We start from the raw sequence: 17,804 nt of genomic DNA on the forward strand, positions 1-17,804 counted from the left end.
GTTCACTTGCAGTACATCGGAAGGAAGAGTGCCGACTTCCTCACGATTTCTACGTCCTTTGGAGGTGCGGGGATATTCGGAGTGGCTGCTCCAGTGACGACAATGTTTTCGAAGCGGCGCGTTTCGCTTTAGTGTCGAGCACAGGGGTGGCATCGAATGTATTCCTCCGTAGACGAAAGCGCGCTGGGCAACGCAATGTATCATGGACAGGTCCTGGTCGCATGTCACAGCAAACGTCAAGGCGCACGTGACCTTAAAGATGGCCGCGTCCATGATCGGCGGCCAAACCGTTTGTACACAATGCGGTTGTCGTTTCTGCGTGACGTTTTGGATGTCTTTCGACCACGGTAATTATTTGTATCCGATAATCTCGCAATAAAACGCGCAGTTTTGCACATAAGGCCTCGTACTGTTGACGACCTCCAAAGATGTGATGACGCCCACGCGTTAAGACTCACTGAGCCGATGCGATGTACTTAAACTAAGGAGAAATCGGCTACCATGCTGCGGAAGAAGCACAGCATACTTTACGCTGGCAGTATACGTTCAGTTCTTGGCTTTATGACGACGGAAATATGTCGGTAAGCGAGAAACTGACATGTAAACAAAGTTACACGACCTCAAAATGACGTTTTCTACGACGTGCGACCAGGAGAAGGTGGCGGTTTTGCAAGAAGCACCCGCTTGAGGGTAGTTACAAAGATGGCGGATTTATGTCACCCCTGTGGTGCAGAGGGATGCTCTGGTCGTTTGAATCTGAATTCAAAGCCGCCAGCCAAAAACAACAACTTTATTTCGGGATGATGGCTGGGGAGTTTCATCGACGGGGCGATACTCTCCCCCATTGCTGGTGGTGATGAGGGGAATGAAATAATGAGCCCCTTCACAATAAGGATGGAAGTCCTGTGGTGTCCAGAAAGGTGAAGAGAGCCTTGAGGGCAGAGCGTTGGTGTGCTGGATGTGGCCAGGGACAAAGCAATTTTGTGTGTGAGAGAGAGGGGAGCGAGTCTAGGTCGCTGGGGGATGCGGAGAGTATAGTTCGGCAAGATTGGTAGTGTGGGCAGTGGAGAAGAATGTGCTCTAGAACGAAACAGCTTTTCAGCTTATTTTCGCTTCCGTCGTTCTCTAAGCCCTCTGCGTGCAAAAATTCTACACCTTCACACAATTCAACTTGCTGCAATGCTCAGTTGAACCTGCCATGTTTGACGCTCAACACGCAATGACATTCTCAACGGCGGACGGCAAACTACCTACCACGGTACTCACCAGGAAACTCAGCGTGACAACTACGCGCACCACTTACTTCGTACTTATAACACTTTCCGGTTTCTTTCTGTCTCTGCTTGTGTTTAGGTCGTTGGATAACTCTGTTCGTCTGTTTTGCTAAAAAGCCCATTATGTTACCTTGGTAAGAACGGAATATGTACCACTGACCACGTGGCAGAAGCTAATCAGAGACGACGTCGGTAATCTTTCCAGCACCGGCATTTTCCGAAAACGACCTCTTGCTAGCATGGAAAACGCTGTTCATCGGAAATATCACGTTACGTAAACGATTACATCCGCAAGAAGCATTTATACGAGATAGGTTCCCCATACAAAATGACAAAGAAAGGCGTGGGGAGGTCGAACCACCCAGGGCGTAAACATGCGCCTGATTTTCTCAAAACGCGGTCTGTAGCACTCGTATTTGTAAATGTGTGCTTTGCCATTACTTTTTCAGTTCCCCATGTTGGATATGATCATTGCCGGGATTTGGAATCGAAATCCTTAGCCACGCGGGAAGATCTGCACATAATATTGGATGTGGACCCCGGCGTCGATGACGCCAGTGCCATAGTCCTAGCCTTAGGCCTTGAAGCAAACATTGAAGCGATCACATGTGTGAATGGAAACACGAACGTTGAGAAAGCATGCGACAACGTTCGACGGGTCCTAAAGTTCCTTAACAAAACTTCGGTAAGTTCCCTTTGCTACTCATAACTACTGTTGTAAGAGGACCTACCAAATCAGCATGCTTCTCTGTGGGGTATCTTCCTCACGCCTTATTTTTTGATGGTATATATATATCACAAGCAGGCGTTGGAATAGCAAAACGATGTCGACGTATCCCCTAGCCATATTTCTACGTCTATAGTGACTAGAGTCTAGTCTAGTCGCCTAGTCAGTCAGGGCATGTCATAAGTGCATATTTAAGTACCCTTCATTGTTTGAAGTTATCACGCAGATTTCTTCTTCATTTTTTTTCAGACACCGGTCTACGAGGGGTGTGATGAGCCCTTAACAGGACGATACGTAGATACTGGAAACTATTTTGGTGAAGACGGGTTAGGCAATGTAGCATCGAAGTACGAACTACCACATCGAAATCATGAAAAGACATCAATGAACAGACACGCAGCCTTGCGGATGTTAGAGATGGCTAAGGCAAAAAGAAACCTGTATACCCTGGTGCTCTTGGGGCCACTGACCAATGCCGCCGTGGCTTTAAAGATTGACCAACACTTTACGAGCTACTTGAAGGACATGTTCATCCTTGGTGGAAATGCTTACGGTAAGAGAGTTTAATGCGCACTGAAAATGTGACCCGATGAGTTTTGGGATTACTTAATTGTTGTTTCTTCCCGATCCTTGCGCAGTTATACAACCTTAAATTCATTTATGACTCTTGATGGTCCCGCTCCCTGCTTTTGCGATACCCCCCTTTTTTTTACTAGGGTATAACTGTTTCACTTCCTTCGGATCTCGCATGACTGTGTGCGCACTCTGCTGAGCCCCTCTTTGTCGTCTTGCACAACAACAACACTATTTTGATTCGATGAATGGGGAGTTGCATCGCCAGGGGCGATAATCTACCGCATTGTTTGCACAATTTTCATACCTGAATATGTTGTTACAAGAAATATGTCTATGCTGAGGCTCAGCGGTGAACCAGGTACGAATCCAGTCGCCGGCTGTGCTGTCTGGGTGTTTTCCTTGGATTTTCCTCAGGCGGGCTTTATGACAACTGTCGTCACAGTTCACTGTGAAGTCGTCCCAGGACGCACAACCCCACTGCGATAGTCCGGACGTTCCCCGCCCGATCGTGGCCGACTACGGCAAAGAGGTCCTCCACCGATGCCGACGCCGTAAACACTAGCTCCTGTAGCCTTGTGGTTACGATGATGGTGTTCCACGTCGAGACTGGGAGGCGACCCGGGTTCGCATACGGGCGCCAGATATGCTGTCTGGGTGTCTTCCCTGGGTTTTCCTGAGACGCTTTAAGACAAATGTCGGCATAGTTGCATGTGAAGTCGGCCTAGAACGCATGATCTCACCGCGCCGTGATAATCGTGATGTCTGAGCGTGGCTGACTATTGCAAGCAGTTCCATCACGTCTACCACCGCCGTGAGAGAGGGCGAGTTTCAGACGTCACACCACGGACACAACGGCGCAAGCAGTTGTCGGCGTAGGGGCGTCTCCAGATCAAGTGTAGCATGTCGAGGAGCGCGGGCGACAATTGCATGCGAATGCAAGAGAGACTTAGAGCAACGCGAAGCGCATTTCTGTAAAATAAGACTAGCTAAGCGGGCGAGAACGTCTTGCGAAAACGACAAAGAGCACCAACTCAATCTAATGAAGCTGCATACGCGCTAAACAAACCGAAAAGCTATCCACTACTCTCGAGGTTTCCGAAAATATGGTCCGACTGACCAGGGAGAACGACAGCTGGTCATAGAAGCCCTTAATGCGCTGAGTCTCAATGCACATGTTACCGACATAGCGACTGACGCGGTACTGGCCAAGTGTAACGTCCTCACCCTCTCGGAGACCTGGAGCAACGTAGCGCGACGTATGAAAGGCTTGTGTTCTCATGCCAAGAGAAAGGACAACTGAAGTGCTGGTGTCGTCATGTAGTCGAGAAATGACGAAACTATGTTAGCGATCAAGAGTGTCACTATCAAAGCAGACAAAGTAGAACGCATGGGTGCAGATGAAGTTGGTGACGTACGCGTCCTAGAGAGGGAGAGGGGATGATGTTTGGGGAAAGTGCGGTCAGCCTGCTAGGTGGCGGCTGTCCGGAGCACTCGGAAGAGGGGGAAGAGGGAAGGGTTAAAGAGAGAGGTGGACAGGTGAGGGAGCGGTGTGCAGTCCCTCTTACTCTGGGAATCGGTTAGTTGCGGAGAACCAACCACCTCAGAAAACACAGGAGCGTCCCTCACTAGCGCTCATCATCCATTACCGACCATCAACGACCAGTGGGGCCACGTCGTTATCCCCCAGGCAACGCATGGTGCGCTAGTATACGTCTAAAAAACGTAGAAATGTAGACTTCGTGAATGTCTATTAGACGTCTAACAAAGTAGCTCTATTGCTCCGTATCCGTCCCCTAGCCCAGCTAACGTTACGCTAAAAGACGGCTATTAGCCGGATAAGTGTAGCCGGATATAGACATTTTTTAGACCAAATCTCTAAAATGGGACAGTATTTGTCTATCCACTAAGCCGTCATATAGGCATGTATTAGCCATGACCTATAAAATTATACATAATTTATACCTGAATTTTGGCACTAGTGGCTTATGTATTGGTTCATCCAGGTATATGTCCCTCACATGCACATGCAGGTGTATGTGTGGTTCATGCACAATTCAAGAAGGCAGCATGGATGTTGTTATGTACAAGATTTATTTCTATTACATACTGGGTAAACATTGACTAGAGTTGCAAACATGCGGACAAGTTACCGGACATCGTGAGCACTTCCCCTCTTTGCACAGTGACATACAAACAAATCCCAGTACTTGTATCACTATTAGCTGCAAACAAAGCCTCTGTCTTCGGGTCCATGCTCTGATCTTGATTGCTCCAAAGGCAACAAGTACATTAAACACGTGTGGGGTGGTAGACAGCTGTGGGTGGCAGGAAAGAACGTTTCCAAGATACACTGCAAATAAAAATAGAAAGACAATATATGATATCACTATATAAACGCATGTATGTAAAAACGTTGGATGTAGCCTGTTTACCGCAGAACTGAAATTCGGACACTATGCAAGTGTGAAGTATTTCCCTATCCATACATGTAGGATCATATTTTACTTGTGTAGAACACATTTGACTCCCGACTGCCGATTCGAAGACGAAACCTTTTTCTTGTTAAAGGAAAATTTATTAAACTCAAGAACGGAATAAGAACTGCTACTTCACACCTTAGTTGACATACACCTTACATACATACACATATACTTACTTACCACTCTAGAACCACTACTTCACACCATAGTTGACATACACCTTACATACATACACACTTACTTACATACTATATACACAAACGCAGTACTCCCTAAGTCTATCACCCTAGATGTATGCGATGTACAGTATGGAATGCAGTACATAATTAGTATGAATATACACAGGTGCAGAGTATTTACAGGGCAAATAAGAGCACGTGAACGACGTTCAGGGGGGCGCACCAGAAACGGTCACACACCCATTGTGAAACAAGATAGAAGGTTGATGAGGCCATTTGCGCGCGAACTCCTGCACACCTAAAGCCAGTAGTTCGCGCTGTAACACTTTGGCGAGCAAAACGCGCACGTTGCGAACCAACAAGAAGATAGGCGTCGTCCGTTGACGTCGGGCCACAGCAGGACAGCGAGCTTTCCACAGCACAGAAGCACCACACGCAGCGAGCAAGACACTTAGCCGATGTGACCGCCTACGGTGGAACAGTGCAGGACACAAGATGCGTGTGGACCGTCTGACTATGCTCCAGAATGTACGAGCAACGTGACACTCGAAGATGACAGGCTGGTTAGTCTCCTGGTGCGTACAGTATGGACAAACGTCTGACGTTGTTACATTCCACGAGTGGAGACGATCACGAGTTGGCTGGATTCCCCCAGCGAAGCTCCACATGACGTCTCGTAGAAATCCAGGCAGACAGGCGCATACAGTTGCCCACGATATGTTTGCCGAATGCTCCATTCGTCTTCGCACACCGTCACATGTTGTGACAGTGCTCTGTAGAACCTTCTTTGCCATAGAAGAGGCTGAAGCAGATGCCAAGCTGCGGACGGGGACAAGGGACGACAGTTTTTGGTGATATGCGCGCACGGCTGCATGAAAACGCTGAGGTACCACTACTGTTGGCGGGTCAACGACGACGTGCAGGAATTCACTCAGAAACGGCGCCATCCAGTAGGTTAACAATACCTTAGAAGGGGTTTCTTCGACGCTAAAGACACTTCGCAAGGTCGTACTCAGGCCGATTCCACGGTTCATAAGACAGAAGTCTGGCAATTCACGGTGCCAGCAGATTCGCCAAATGACAACACTGAACGTGCCCTCTTCGTTTCTTCCAAAAGAAATAAAGAAAACATGAATGAATCCGGACCACAACTGCCTGCGATGCTATTGAGATATGGCTCAGATGCCACAAACGGCCTGATAAAATACAGCGGAGAAGGTACGCTCGCTCTCGGTAAGAAAGTTCGTTGGGCGAGGCAGCTTCACATTTTGCTCGCAGCTCTTCAAGGGCCAGTGTCCAATTGTCAGCCGTAGGCCCGCGATTGTCAAACACAACACCAAGGATCTTCAGCGAAGTGGCGTGCTGGAAGGGCAGAGACACGTACTGCGCAGGATTCCCGAGGTGCATGAGTCTGGTATTCTGGTAGTTCAAGGCAGCCCCAGACACCGCAGCATAGGACTCATACACACGCAATGCTTTTGTGCAGAGTCAACATCACGATGAAGAACTGTTACGTCATCAGCGTAGGCAGTCACCTTCCACTCGCCTGATTGTGGGAGAGAGAAACCACGGATCCCCCAATTCGTGTCAATGTTCCAGAGGACTGGGTCAATTACTAGGGTAAACGAAGCAGGCGAAAGAGGGCACCCTTCACGCACTCCTCTTGAGACGGGGAATTCTCTCGAAAACCTTTGCAATGATGTAGAAGGAACTACGATGGTTGCGGTAAAGGTGATTGATTGCATTGCAGATCCATTCAGGGAAGCATTATGTCTCAAGCACAGCGAACATGTAATGGGCCACACGGTCAAACGCCTTCTTCTGGTCAAGCGACAACAGAGATGCATCTGATATTCGCATGGACACGTAGGGCAGCATATCTCTTAAACCTGACAGTGTACCATACATTGTTCGCCCTGGTACGGTGCATGTCTGGGAATGGTGCACTACAGAAGGAAGAACGCTCTGAATTCGACAGGCCAAGACGTGACAAGCTTGTAGTCGCAGTCCAGAAGTGTTATTGGACGCCAGTTTTCGAGATTGGCCAAATCACCACAGTTCTTCGGGAGAAGCGCGATGTGCCCGGAGCCGAACGATTCATCAACGGAGCATCATCCAGGCTGTTGCGCACCACTTCGAAAAGGAACCACCGAAGAGAAGGCCAAAAAGTCTTATAAAGTCTTAAAATTCTAAGGGAAGGCCGTCAGGGCCAGGACTTTTCCCGGGTACTGTGCTTCGAACAGCAGTATCCAACTCTCCAATACAAAGAAGCTGCGCCAGTGCCTCTCGATCCACCTGAGGGAGGGCTGGGAGCCCATCCAAAAAGGCATTCTGTCCATTTACAATCGGCGAATCAGCGTACAAGACCCGGAAGAAATCTTCAAATCCGCCGAGAACCTCATCAGGATCTTCAGTAACGCTGCCATCAGATCAACGGAAACTGGAAGACAGTCTGCGCTCTGTCTGCCGGGAGGAATGTAGATATGTCGCAACACCATGACCAGCCAGGGCCTGCGCCTGCAAATAGTTTTGTCGCATTTTTCCAAGAGGTGACTGAAGGACGAGAAGGCAACGCTCCTGTAGTGTTTCCAAGTATTCTCTCATTAGTGCCGTCAGCGGCGCCCCTCTTCTCATGCTGCCAGTCGTTTGAGGGCAACGTCCGCTCACGTGCACGCTGACGACCCCACGACAAAAGTACGCCTCGCACCCGGACTTTAAAGGTTTCCCATTCCATTGCTGATGGCGTGCGAACCGAAAGGTAATCTTCAATTTTGGTCTTCACATCGGCCACAACTCCGTCGTCTAGCAACAACGAGGTATCTAGGCGCCAACGGACATCTCCTCCCATCAGAAACTGTTCGATGTTGAGGGAAAGGATCACAGCATCATGGTCACTCACGTAAACACCAAGCTGACGTGTGCTAGCCACTCTGCACCCCAAAATATGTGCCTGGAGAAAGGGCGGGACGTAGAAGCGATCTAGGCGGCTCGACGATTGGCCGCGTGACCACGTAGCTGCAAACGCCGAACCGTGTAAATGTGTCCAAGCATCAACGTTGCTTCAATAATCGGCGCAGCTCCCGGGCATTCCATGTTGGTCTGCCACGGCCCGGTCCACGAACATCGCAATCTGAGTCCACAACACAGTTGTGTCCCCACACAAGACGGCTTCAGACGAAACAAAACTAGTGCGAGAATTATAGAAAAAGGAATTGGTCTCACTCACGCGGGCAGGAGCATAAACGGTGAAAAATGTCAGTTTTCTGCACCCGACAAAGAAATCAAAACGAAGCGCCACGCGCGTCTGCATCATATCTCGCATAGCTGCGGGACAACAAGTTGCGATTGAGTATAACAACGCCCACGCCGCACTGATGCGCAGAGCCGAAGCTGAAGAATGCGCGGACATTGCATGGTTGAGTGAATGAGATAACATCCGCGTAACACGTTAAATGAGTTTCTTGTAGGAACAGCAGATCACAACTCAAGCTGCGCGCGAATTGTATAACAGCTGTCTGCTTGGCCGCTGATTTGAGCCCTTACACGTTACGGGTCATGACATGAAGAGCCATAAGTGAATGTCAAAGAGCACAAAATATCAGTCGCATGAATCCTCTTTGGGAGATACAGCATGAAGAGCATGAAGCATAGGAGAACTATTCCGAGGCTTCTTGTGATGGCGTTTCGGCTTCCCGTCGGATACATCAGTCCCATCACCAGACGAGGTGAGGCTGGATTGGTGTGTCCTTACACAATTCCCAGCAAGGGACTCATCGCTGTCGGAACGTTGCAGCGAATACACTGAAGTTTACACCAGCTTTCACTGGGGCAGGAGCTTGGAGGAGATGACTTTGCGTGTAGCCCCTTCGTGGTGCCCAGGTCAGCGATAGCTGCCTCTACCACTACTTCCTCAATCGTAGGACAAGTTGGAGGGGGAGCACACTCCACAGGCCGAGTGCACAGGTCGAGCACATCAGATGCGACGGCTCTGTTTTCCGCGATGGCGACGGCGTCCACTTCCATCTCGGCGTCAGCAGTAGCCAGCGAAGCACAGTCTGTTCCCGAAATACTGACTCCGCCATCAACGGCGTTGTCGTCCGCTTGATGTTCAGGAAGGGCATATTCGAGTACACAGGCCATATTGCTAACTTCTGGCAGAGGAGGAAAGAGCGCTCGACAACCCGCTGTAGCGTGACCAAACACTGCAAATCGCTTACAACGAGGTACCTTACAGTCGCTCCGGATATGGCCCTCATAGCCGCATCTGCCACAAACTTTCTTGATCCCTTGTAATCAATCATCGCCCGATCACTCCCAACAGCTAGGAAGTTGGGCACTGGTTGTTTCATGTCAAACTTGACCAGGCGGATGCCGTTTCGAATATTCGGACGGTCCTTGTAGACCGGAAACGAAAACGCTTTGACTGTTCCAAAAGGAGCAAGGGCATGAACAAGAGCGTCGTCGGAGACATACTCGGGGAGCCGCTTGACAGTTATGTATACTATCCTGGAAGTTGTAACAGGTTCCAACGCTACCTCAATATCGCCCATGACAACCTTGCCTGCTTCGAGGAAGGAGTCACGTGCACATGTATGTTTCGCAGTCACTTGGAAGCTGAGGCAACCCAGGTGCTGAAGCGAGTGTACATGGTCATCACCGACCAAATCACAGACGGCATCGAGGTCGCCGTCTACGGGAACCCCATCGGGAACAGTGAAGTTGAAAGAGTGATCCTTGGGAGGTCTCACGGTGGTCAAGACCGGCGCCGCAGGGACGCTAGTAGGCGTGGTTGACATTTTGTAGAATCCTGGGGTAGAGCACTCGACAGGAAGCCCACCCCGGGAGGCCACAAATAATTAAATCGCAGGAAACTTAGCAGAGCTCGATAAATGTGCGACTGTTCAGGGACACTTCTTCTTCATAACACCATAACACCACCATGGCAAACACCATAACACCATGGCAAAATTAGACAATGAGCGACATCGGGTAATCCCAGCACTCCTTGCGTGGGGGAAGGGGTAGTAGTACATACTTAATTTTTACTGACTTTGACACAGCATGGATCATGGGCTGAAAGACGAGAAACTGAAATAGTTTGCAGACGTTCTCCTATCTCAATGTAACGCAAGTTACCAATGTTTGAAGCAGTGCTAAGCATTCTGGGATTTTCTCAGTTGGACGTTACTAAAGATACCGTGACGTGACACATGCTACTCTGCAAATCAAATTGCGCACACGCTAAAAAGGAAATGGTGTTACGGAATCTGAAAAATAATCATTCTGACAGCCTGTACTTACATGGCACCAATGACATAAATACGATGCAGTTCAGACACTCCAACTGTAACTGAAGCTCATTGGCAACAAAGTATTTACAAGAGGCTTACACTAGCGTCCGATTAGCGAGCACATAGAAATCCAGCGATATTAAACAACAGCACAGTCAGATCTGAAAAAGGTAACGGTTTTCGTTTACCTGAAATATGATTGTAGCTGCAGCTAAGCTGAAGTGCCAACAAATGACTCACAGAACAGGCGTTGCATTCGTCATATCCAATCCACGAGTCTGCAAGCACCTATAAGAATAACAAAGACATGAAACCAAGAGGTACCCGAACCAACATGATGTGTGCTGTTTTACACAGCCAGCTATCAAATGAAGGAACTGCTCAACGTACGCACTGTTTTAAAAGGAATGCAACAATCTTAATTGTGCTGCCCCTGGCAAGGTGTTCACACAACCCGTAGTTTACTGAACGACTGAATTTTATTACTACACATTTAGTTCAGTCCCACATCTCCATCGTGTTCGTCACTCATATACGCAACCACATTCTGCAGACAAAGAAAACGATATTCAGCTGCTGTGCTCCACAGCTCTACCGCATGTGATTGTGAACACAAGCAGGCACAAATCTGAAAGCGAAGGTCAAGAAAGAAAGAAAACTCACCCCTGAAACCTGAGGACCAGACAACAAAGGGACGTTGCCTCCCCGCTACAATAGGGCTCGTTGTTACGCCATCGTTCGTTGCATTGGAGAGGATGCCGGTACTGCCTCGTTGACCCAAAGATTGCAAGACAAAATACGCCCGACGCCGTGCAAGAAATAAACTTACTAAACTTCGAAACACTTCTGTAGCGTGAGCTCCCAACAACAAACCGAACGCGAGCAGGGTTACCAGACGCCAAAGCCGTAGCCCGCGAAGTGAGGACCAGAAAGTAGCCAAAAAATAGCCAAGTCGGATAATTTGAATATAGCCAAAATAGCCAAACACCTTACGGTCAGTTTAGTAGTGTATTTATATTAGGTGCGGTCGCAGGTCAGTCTTGCATGCCTTGCAGAAAGCAGAGCTCGATGTTGATGAGGCGGCAAGCCATCCTGCAGGAATATCGAGAGGGAAGCCCGTGTAGCGAAGGCAAAATTGGCTGCAGGTCTCAAAAGCCCATACATAACATAGCAAAACCACTGTGGCATATCAGAATGGTATCAGTTTAATTTACCTTTAAAGTCTGCATCTGCCTCACATTCCTTTCTGCCTTCCATTCCTTCCTTTCGCCGTCCGTACTTTCCGCACTTCCCCATTACAAATTGGCTACTTGCGGGTGTCCGAAACACTGAGTGCCAAGAAAAAAAGAGGGCAACTGTCCACACGCTTCAGTCTTGTAGCAATGCCAGTGCCACGTGCATAGCGATGCCCGCGCGCGCGTAGTTCTTTCTATTATTTTTCTCCCTTTTATTCTTGCGTTTTGCACTCGTACATCTTCCAGAAAGAGCGAGGGGCTGCTCCAGGCTTCAGAAGACATTGGCCACATACCGTACACTGGTCGTAACGTGTATTTGCGGTCTTTTGAGTTCGTTGCCTTTCTGGTACGGCCTTCTTTTTGCAACCTTTAATCGTCGTCGTGGAATATCACTTGGTCGGGACCCTTTCTTCCTGTACCTCTCTACGAAATGTGACCTTCAGCAGACAGCAGCTTTGTGGAAACAGAAGAACGCAAACTATGCCCGGAAAATATTGAAATAGCCCAAAAATAGCCAAATAGCCAAGCTTGAAAATTTACCGCCAGACGCAACGAAAAGTAAAGTAAAAGGAAGAAGATTTGGCGGTTTGTAGCCAAATCTGGCACCCCTGAACGCGAGCGAACAAGTTTGAACACTGACCGTTGCGCTTTGCGCTTGCTGCACCCTCTGCCGACGCCGTTTCCAAACTGGCGCGCCGAGGGCCGAGGACTTCACTCCTATTTGCGTCTGACTGCAGCACTCTCGCGCAGTCGTGTTTTCTGTTGCCTGCGCGTAACGATCTTTAACTTTATTCAGACTAGGTTGTTGTTGGGGTCAGTGCAAATAAAAATTGAATTTAATCACGTTGAACCTAACTGTTGCAAAGCACACGGTTTGTAGTCACTTTGTCGACAGCAGCAAAAACGAACCACTTTGATAATTTCTCGCAGAGGACAAGACAACGCTATGTTATAGCTCCTGTGAAAATGGTTGCATAAATTTGTGATGCAAGTCTAAATGTGGCCAACATGTGACATGCTTTTAGACGTCTATCAGTAGACGTCTAATGCGGAATATCTCGGCCATGACTCGTAGACAACCCCTTCTTAGACGTCTAAATAACGGATAGCTTATGGACAGCTTCTAGACGTCTAAATTTATCGGTATTTTTAAAGCCTCAAGTTGTCCCATTTTTAGACGTATACTAGCGCACAATGTGTTACCTGGGCCCGTTTATACGTGACAACTGACAAAACCCTTCGTGTGGGCATCAACGGCAGGCAGGATACGGTGTCCCTTGGTTATATTAAGCCTGCCTACGTCGCCTCTAACATTTTACTTTCTACTTGACGAGCTACTCGACGTCCCCACGACAGCTTCGGAGCTCACGAAGCGCGTCACCTGGTCATCCCCCAGATCGATCGTCGCGAACCCTGCTCCGATCTCGGAGGGAGGGGGGGGGGGGGGGGTGACTCAATGCTAGCTCCATCTGCACAGGTGGAGCTAGTATGCAGGCTCCCTAGGGGGAGGAGACCCGTAGCGCCTCGGTGGCATGCTGAGATGCCGGGGGAATAAATGCTCGTGCCCCAGTTCTGCTCTGGCTGCCACAGGTCACGGACTGTTGTTCTGGTGGTTAGTTGCTCAACAGACAAATATGCATGTGGAGAACACAGGGAAAGAATTCAAGCGTGCTGGTATAAGCTATGTGAATTCCAATGTGTCAGCGACATCACCCTGAGTATGGGGTGAAGAAGGGCAAGACGACACCAAAGACGGTGTTCTTCTTGTGTCTTCGCCCCGAGCGCTTGTTCATGTCGTCGGGTACGTCTTCACCCACAGACTCACGGTAATGCCACAGTCATATCGGAATTTCTAGTCATGGGCGATGCGATAAGCATGCATGTACAGCTTGGGACAAAAGTTTACGGAACACCGGGGTGTCGCATTTCTCCAATGGAGCGATAACCTAGCAGCAAAAAGGAGTGGACATACATACTGAGAGATGGATAGAATAGCTCGCCACCCGTTTCCTATTCGATCGCCTCGTGGTAGCTAGCAGGGAAGCGCTCCGATGAAGAAATACGCAGGTGCCGTGTTGCGTAAACTTTTGTCTCAAGCGGTTCAGCTTACACATGGAGCATAGCGAAGAAAATCCACCATAATACATTAGGGTAAGGTAGGAACGCTACCGAAGAAGTGAAACGCTCGCGAGTAAGAAATAGAACGTGCCACGCTTTATCTGCGGGTACCACCATAGAGCTACGTACTTGCGGGGTAAACGTTTCGCGTCCTTCGCCATTACCGTTTGGCCGGCTTGCGGTATCCAGGTAGATCTTATGGCTAAACTAAGGCCCCACTCACCACCCCACTCGGAAGAAAGTCTCAATCGTGGTCCAGAACCATGTAAAGGAATAGCTTCCGGTCCTTTCTGTCTCAGCCAGATCTTATTTCCACTAACAAAGGCGGCAGGACACCAAAAGGGAAGGTATTAGCACGGTCCCTATCAAGGAACCGTGGTATTAGTGATGTGGATTTGTGGACGCAAATCAGATTCAAGTCGAATCCTTCTACATGGGAAATGATTCAAGCAGGGATTTCAATGTGCGTTGGCACGTCACATCATTTTGAAGCCGGATTGTTTTATTTTCCACGTGCAATCATTTACATTTTTAAATCTGGATTCATCAAATCCGGAAAGTCGGATCCCTAAGGCACTTCAACCGGAAAGCCTAAGAATTCCTTCGGGGTGTAAAAATTACTCGGGTTTTGCAATTATTAGAAATATTTCAGATAACAGTCGCAGCGGAACAAACATCTCACTCACAAACATCTCACGGAACAAACAACTCAGACGATCGAACGACCAACGATTGCATCATTGCCATAAAACAGAGAGATGGAGAACATAACTGGAATCTTATTAATAACTAAAGATGTAGCCTGTGATGGTATTTACAAAATGCAAACAATGAAGTGGAATCTCCTGAGTGACAATTTATTTTTCGTACCGGGCTTCGAGAAACGCCTGCCTCATTATCAGCTTAATACTGGTATGCAGGGTGTTAGTTTTTTATCCGATATAATTTTTGAAGTGACTGTCGCATCTGTGCAGGTCGATTCCGAAGCTATAGCGCAGTTTATGTGGAGTAGCTTTTTTACAATTTGATGTAATGCATGACAGGAGCAGTCGCCGGATGTTGAGAGTGTGCCGGAATTCAATTTCTGGAAATAGGAAAAAACGTCACACGGAATAGTTGAATCAGAGAGCGCCCTTTGCCAACGGGCGGGAGTCTGCAGGTTGCGGAGAGTCTGTGATCATGTCATGGAGTGTCGCTTCTCGGGCAGCTCTGTAAAGCGGCTTCTCTGGGACAGGTCTGGCAATGAATCCCGGATGGATAGTACAGAGGAGCGTTTATCTAACTTTTCCAGTACGTGACCCCTTTTAGTAGTACCAAACCTACCATGACCCCCCCCCCCCCCCCCACCTTGCCAATCCTTCTGAGGTCTACCCATTTGTTTGAGCCTGAGACGATAGATGGTTTTGTTTCTTCAGAGTAGGGTACACCACCTCAGTCGGCCTTGTACATGACATTCGGAGGACGTGCACGCAAAAACCTTGAACTTGGCCGCCTAAAGCAAGCACTACAATAAAAGAATGGTCGTCGGCAGCCCATATGGCTGCCTTCGGGAACTCCCTTTCAAGTACTGCACCTCGTGTTCTCTGGAATGCGTCTTCTCTGCGACAGGTCTGGCGATGAATCCCGGATCGATAGTATAGAGCAGTGTTTCTCAAACTTTTCCAGTACGTGACCCCTTTTAGTAGTACCAAACCTACCATGACCCCCCATCTTAATAATCCTTCTGACAATTGACTTTCTTCAATGATGCAGGTACATTTACATTTTAATTTATTTGAAAGACATTAACCACAACAGAGAGAGCTACCAAACGTGCTTATTAATGTTTTTAACAGCGATTGGTTTAATCGTGTATTTTTATGAGAAGGATATATTTGTCTTCTTGATAAAAGCAAAGTAATACTTGGGTCTGTGAGGCTCAAGGCACATCACATGTCTGCCTCAGCATTCAACCTGTTTCTGGAGTTTGATTTGATTACTAGCAGAGTCGAGAAACCAATTTCACAGACGCAAGTTGATGAGAAAGGAAGGATAATTTCCAGGGCGAGTTTTCTGGTCAATCAAAAAGCATTTTCGCCCAGCAATTAGAGTTGCTGAGCGGTTGTTATCCCTGGAACTCCTCTTTGGGTGCGGTGCGGTTGATGAGTTTCAAGAATTCCTCTTGTATTTCATCAGGAAGACCGTAAAGAGTGCATCGGGCTCCATATATATATGCTTATATGACCCTTAAAGAAAACGGCGTTGAAAGAGTATTGGCACCGAGACTAAAAATTTATCTCTATTACGGCGAGCACAGTGCACATATACTTGGACCCTCCATGACCTCCATGACAGAAAAAGGTTCATGACCCATTTTCAGGTCATTTCCCACAGTTTGAGAAACACTGGTATAGGGATTCTTAGACCCAGGCAGCACAGTGCGACGACCTAACGTCGGTGCTCCGGCGGCGACCGACCCGACCGGTTCGGCTCCCGACCATGGTCCGGCATACGGTTTGTAACACGGGGATGTTAATGGTCCGTATCGTACCCCAACGATTTCCCGAGATGCAGCCAATGCACACTTACGGGTACCTGCTACCCCCCAAACAGGAGTTAATTTGCGCGATTTTTAAAAACAAAATCAATATGTCATTGTAGAAAACTCTTTATTGCATCATAGTCACAAGATACATGGGTTCTTTAATGCATCACTTCACCAGCAATGAAAAAAAATGAGTGTTACATAGAAAGTATATAACCACCAGTCCCGCATATGTACTATTTACTTCACAAATATTCACTTAACACAGGTTATATGGGACAGAGATAGAAGTTCGAACTCGTTGTCAGTTAAGTTTGATTGTTGAAAGATGGAAGTCACTGAAAAGGTTAGCCAGAACATAATTATAGCCCGGTTCCGCGTTAGCTCAGACAGGGAGGTCCCATGGACCTCCTGAATTTTAATGATTTTTTATATATATTTAGACGCTCATTGCAGATGATGATCAACATTGGTATACATTGGTAAAATCAACATTGGTAAAATTAATCATTCGGGTACTTTCCGTGCAAAAAATCGATAGATCCAGCCCTGGATTCGATTGTTGCAGCTTTGCCGTGTTTGCACGTGTATACATACTGAGTTTTAAAAGATATCGTAGTGCAGTTTTTTTTTTGTGTGTGTGCTTTAGTGTACCTACCTGCCAGCACTCCGAGCGCAAATTTAGGCGCGAAGGTGCAACACTGTACCGTATAAAAGTGTCGAACTTGCTCTGTAGCGCAGTTTTGTTCAGACCTCGACCATTCTTGCTCTGGCTGTAGATATCTCCGGCACGTTCGTACGCAGTGGGGCCGCGTTTTAACGCGCTAATCAACAGCATACGCCTTTGGAGAATAAGTTTTTGCGTTAGATGAAAGGCCTAACATCGGGCCATATCCTGGCAAAATATATACGAAATCGAGTGGGACCTTTTTGAGAAGTACACGCGTAAAATCCGTGTTTATTTCGAAATATGCATAAACATTTGCCGATTTCAGCACATGCCGCTAGGAAGTATATGCAGGATAGATATATCAGATGAAAGAGCATAAAAAACTGAGTGAGCTGATACCAAGTATTGCGATCAGGGACATCTATAGCCAGAGATATCAGGTGTCGAAGTTAGGACAAAAGTGCGCGAGAGGGCATGTTCGCCATTTTTTATAGCACACAGCGCTGCACCTGCGCGCTAAAATTTGCTCTCTGACGGCTGCCCTGTAGGCATAATAAAGCAGCATCAAAAAATTTCACAACAATATATCTTAACACTCGGGAGGTATACGCGTGCAAAAACGGCAAAACTGAAACATCCGAATTCAGGGCCGGATTTTCTCGATTTTTTTGCACGAAAGCTATTCGGCAAAAATGTTGATCATAATATACGATGAGCTTATAAATATAAA

General features: G+C 47.8%; 1 protein-coding gene across 1 annotated transcript in view; it reads left to right on the forward strand.

The window, feature by feature from the left end:
* Positions 1–259: 259 nt before the first annotated feature.
* Positions 260–17,804, forward strand: part of LOC135380023 (nucleoside hydrolase-like) — a 31,925-nt gene continuing 14,380 nt past the window's right edge. Inside the window, exons 1-4 of the mRNA XM_064612489.1 lie at positions 260–347; positions 1,724–1,959; positions 2,251–2,547; positions 15,516–15,526. Of these exons, the coding sequence (XP_064468559.1) occupies positions 260–347; positions 1,724–1,959; positions 2,251–2,547; positions 15,516–15,526 (632 nt within the window). The remainder of the gene's footprint in view (positions 348–1,723; positions 1,960–2,250; positions 2,548–15,515; positions 15,527–17,804) is intronic.

This window comes from Ornithodoros turicata, chromosome 1 (assembly GCF_037126465.1).
Source record: "Ornithodoros turicata isolate Travis chromosome 1, ASM3712646v1, whole genome shotgun sequence".
NCBI lineage: Eukaryota > Metazoa > Arthropoda > Arachnida > Ixodida > Argasidae > Ornithodoros > Ornithodoros turicata.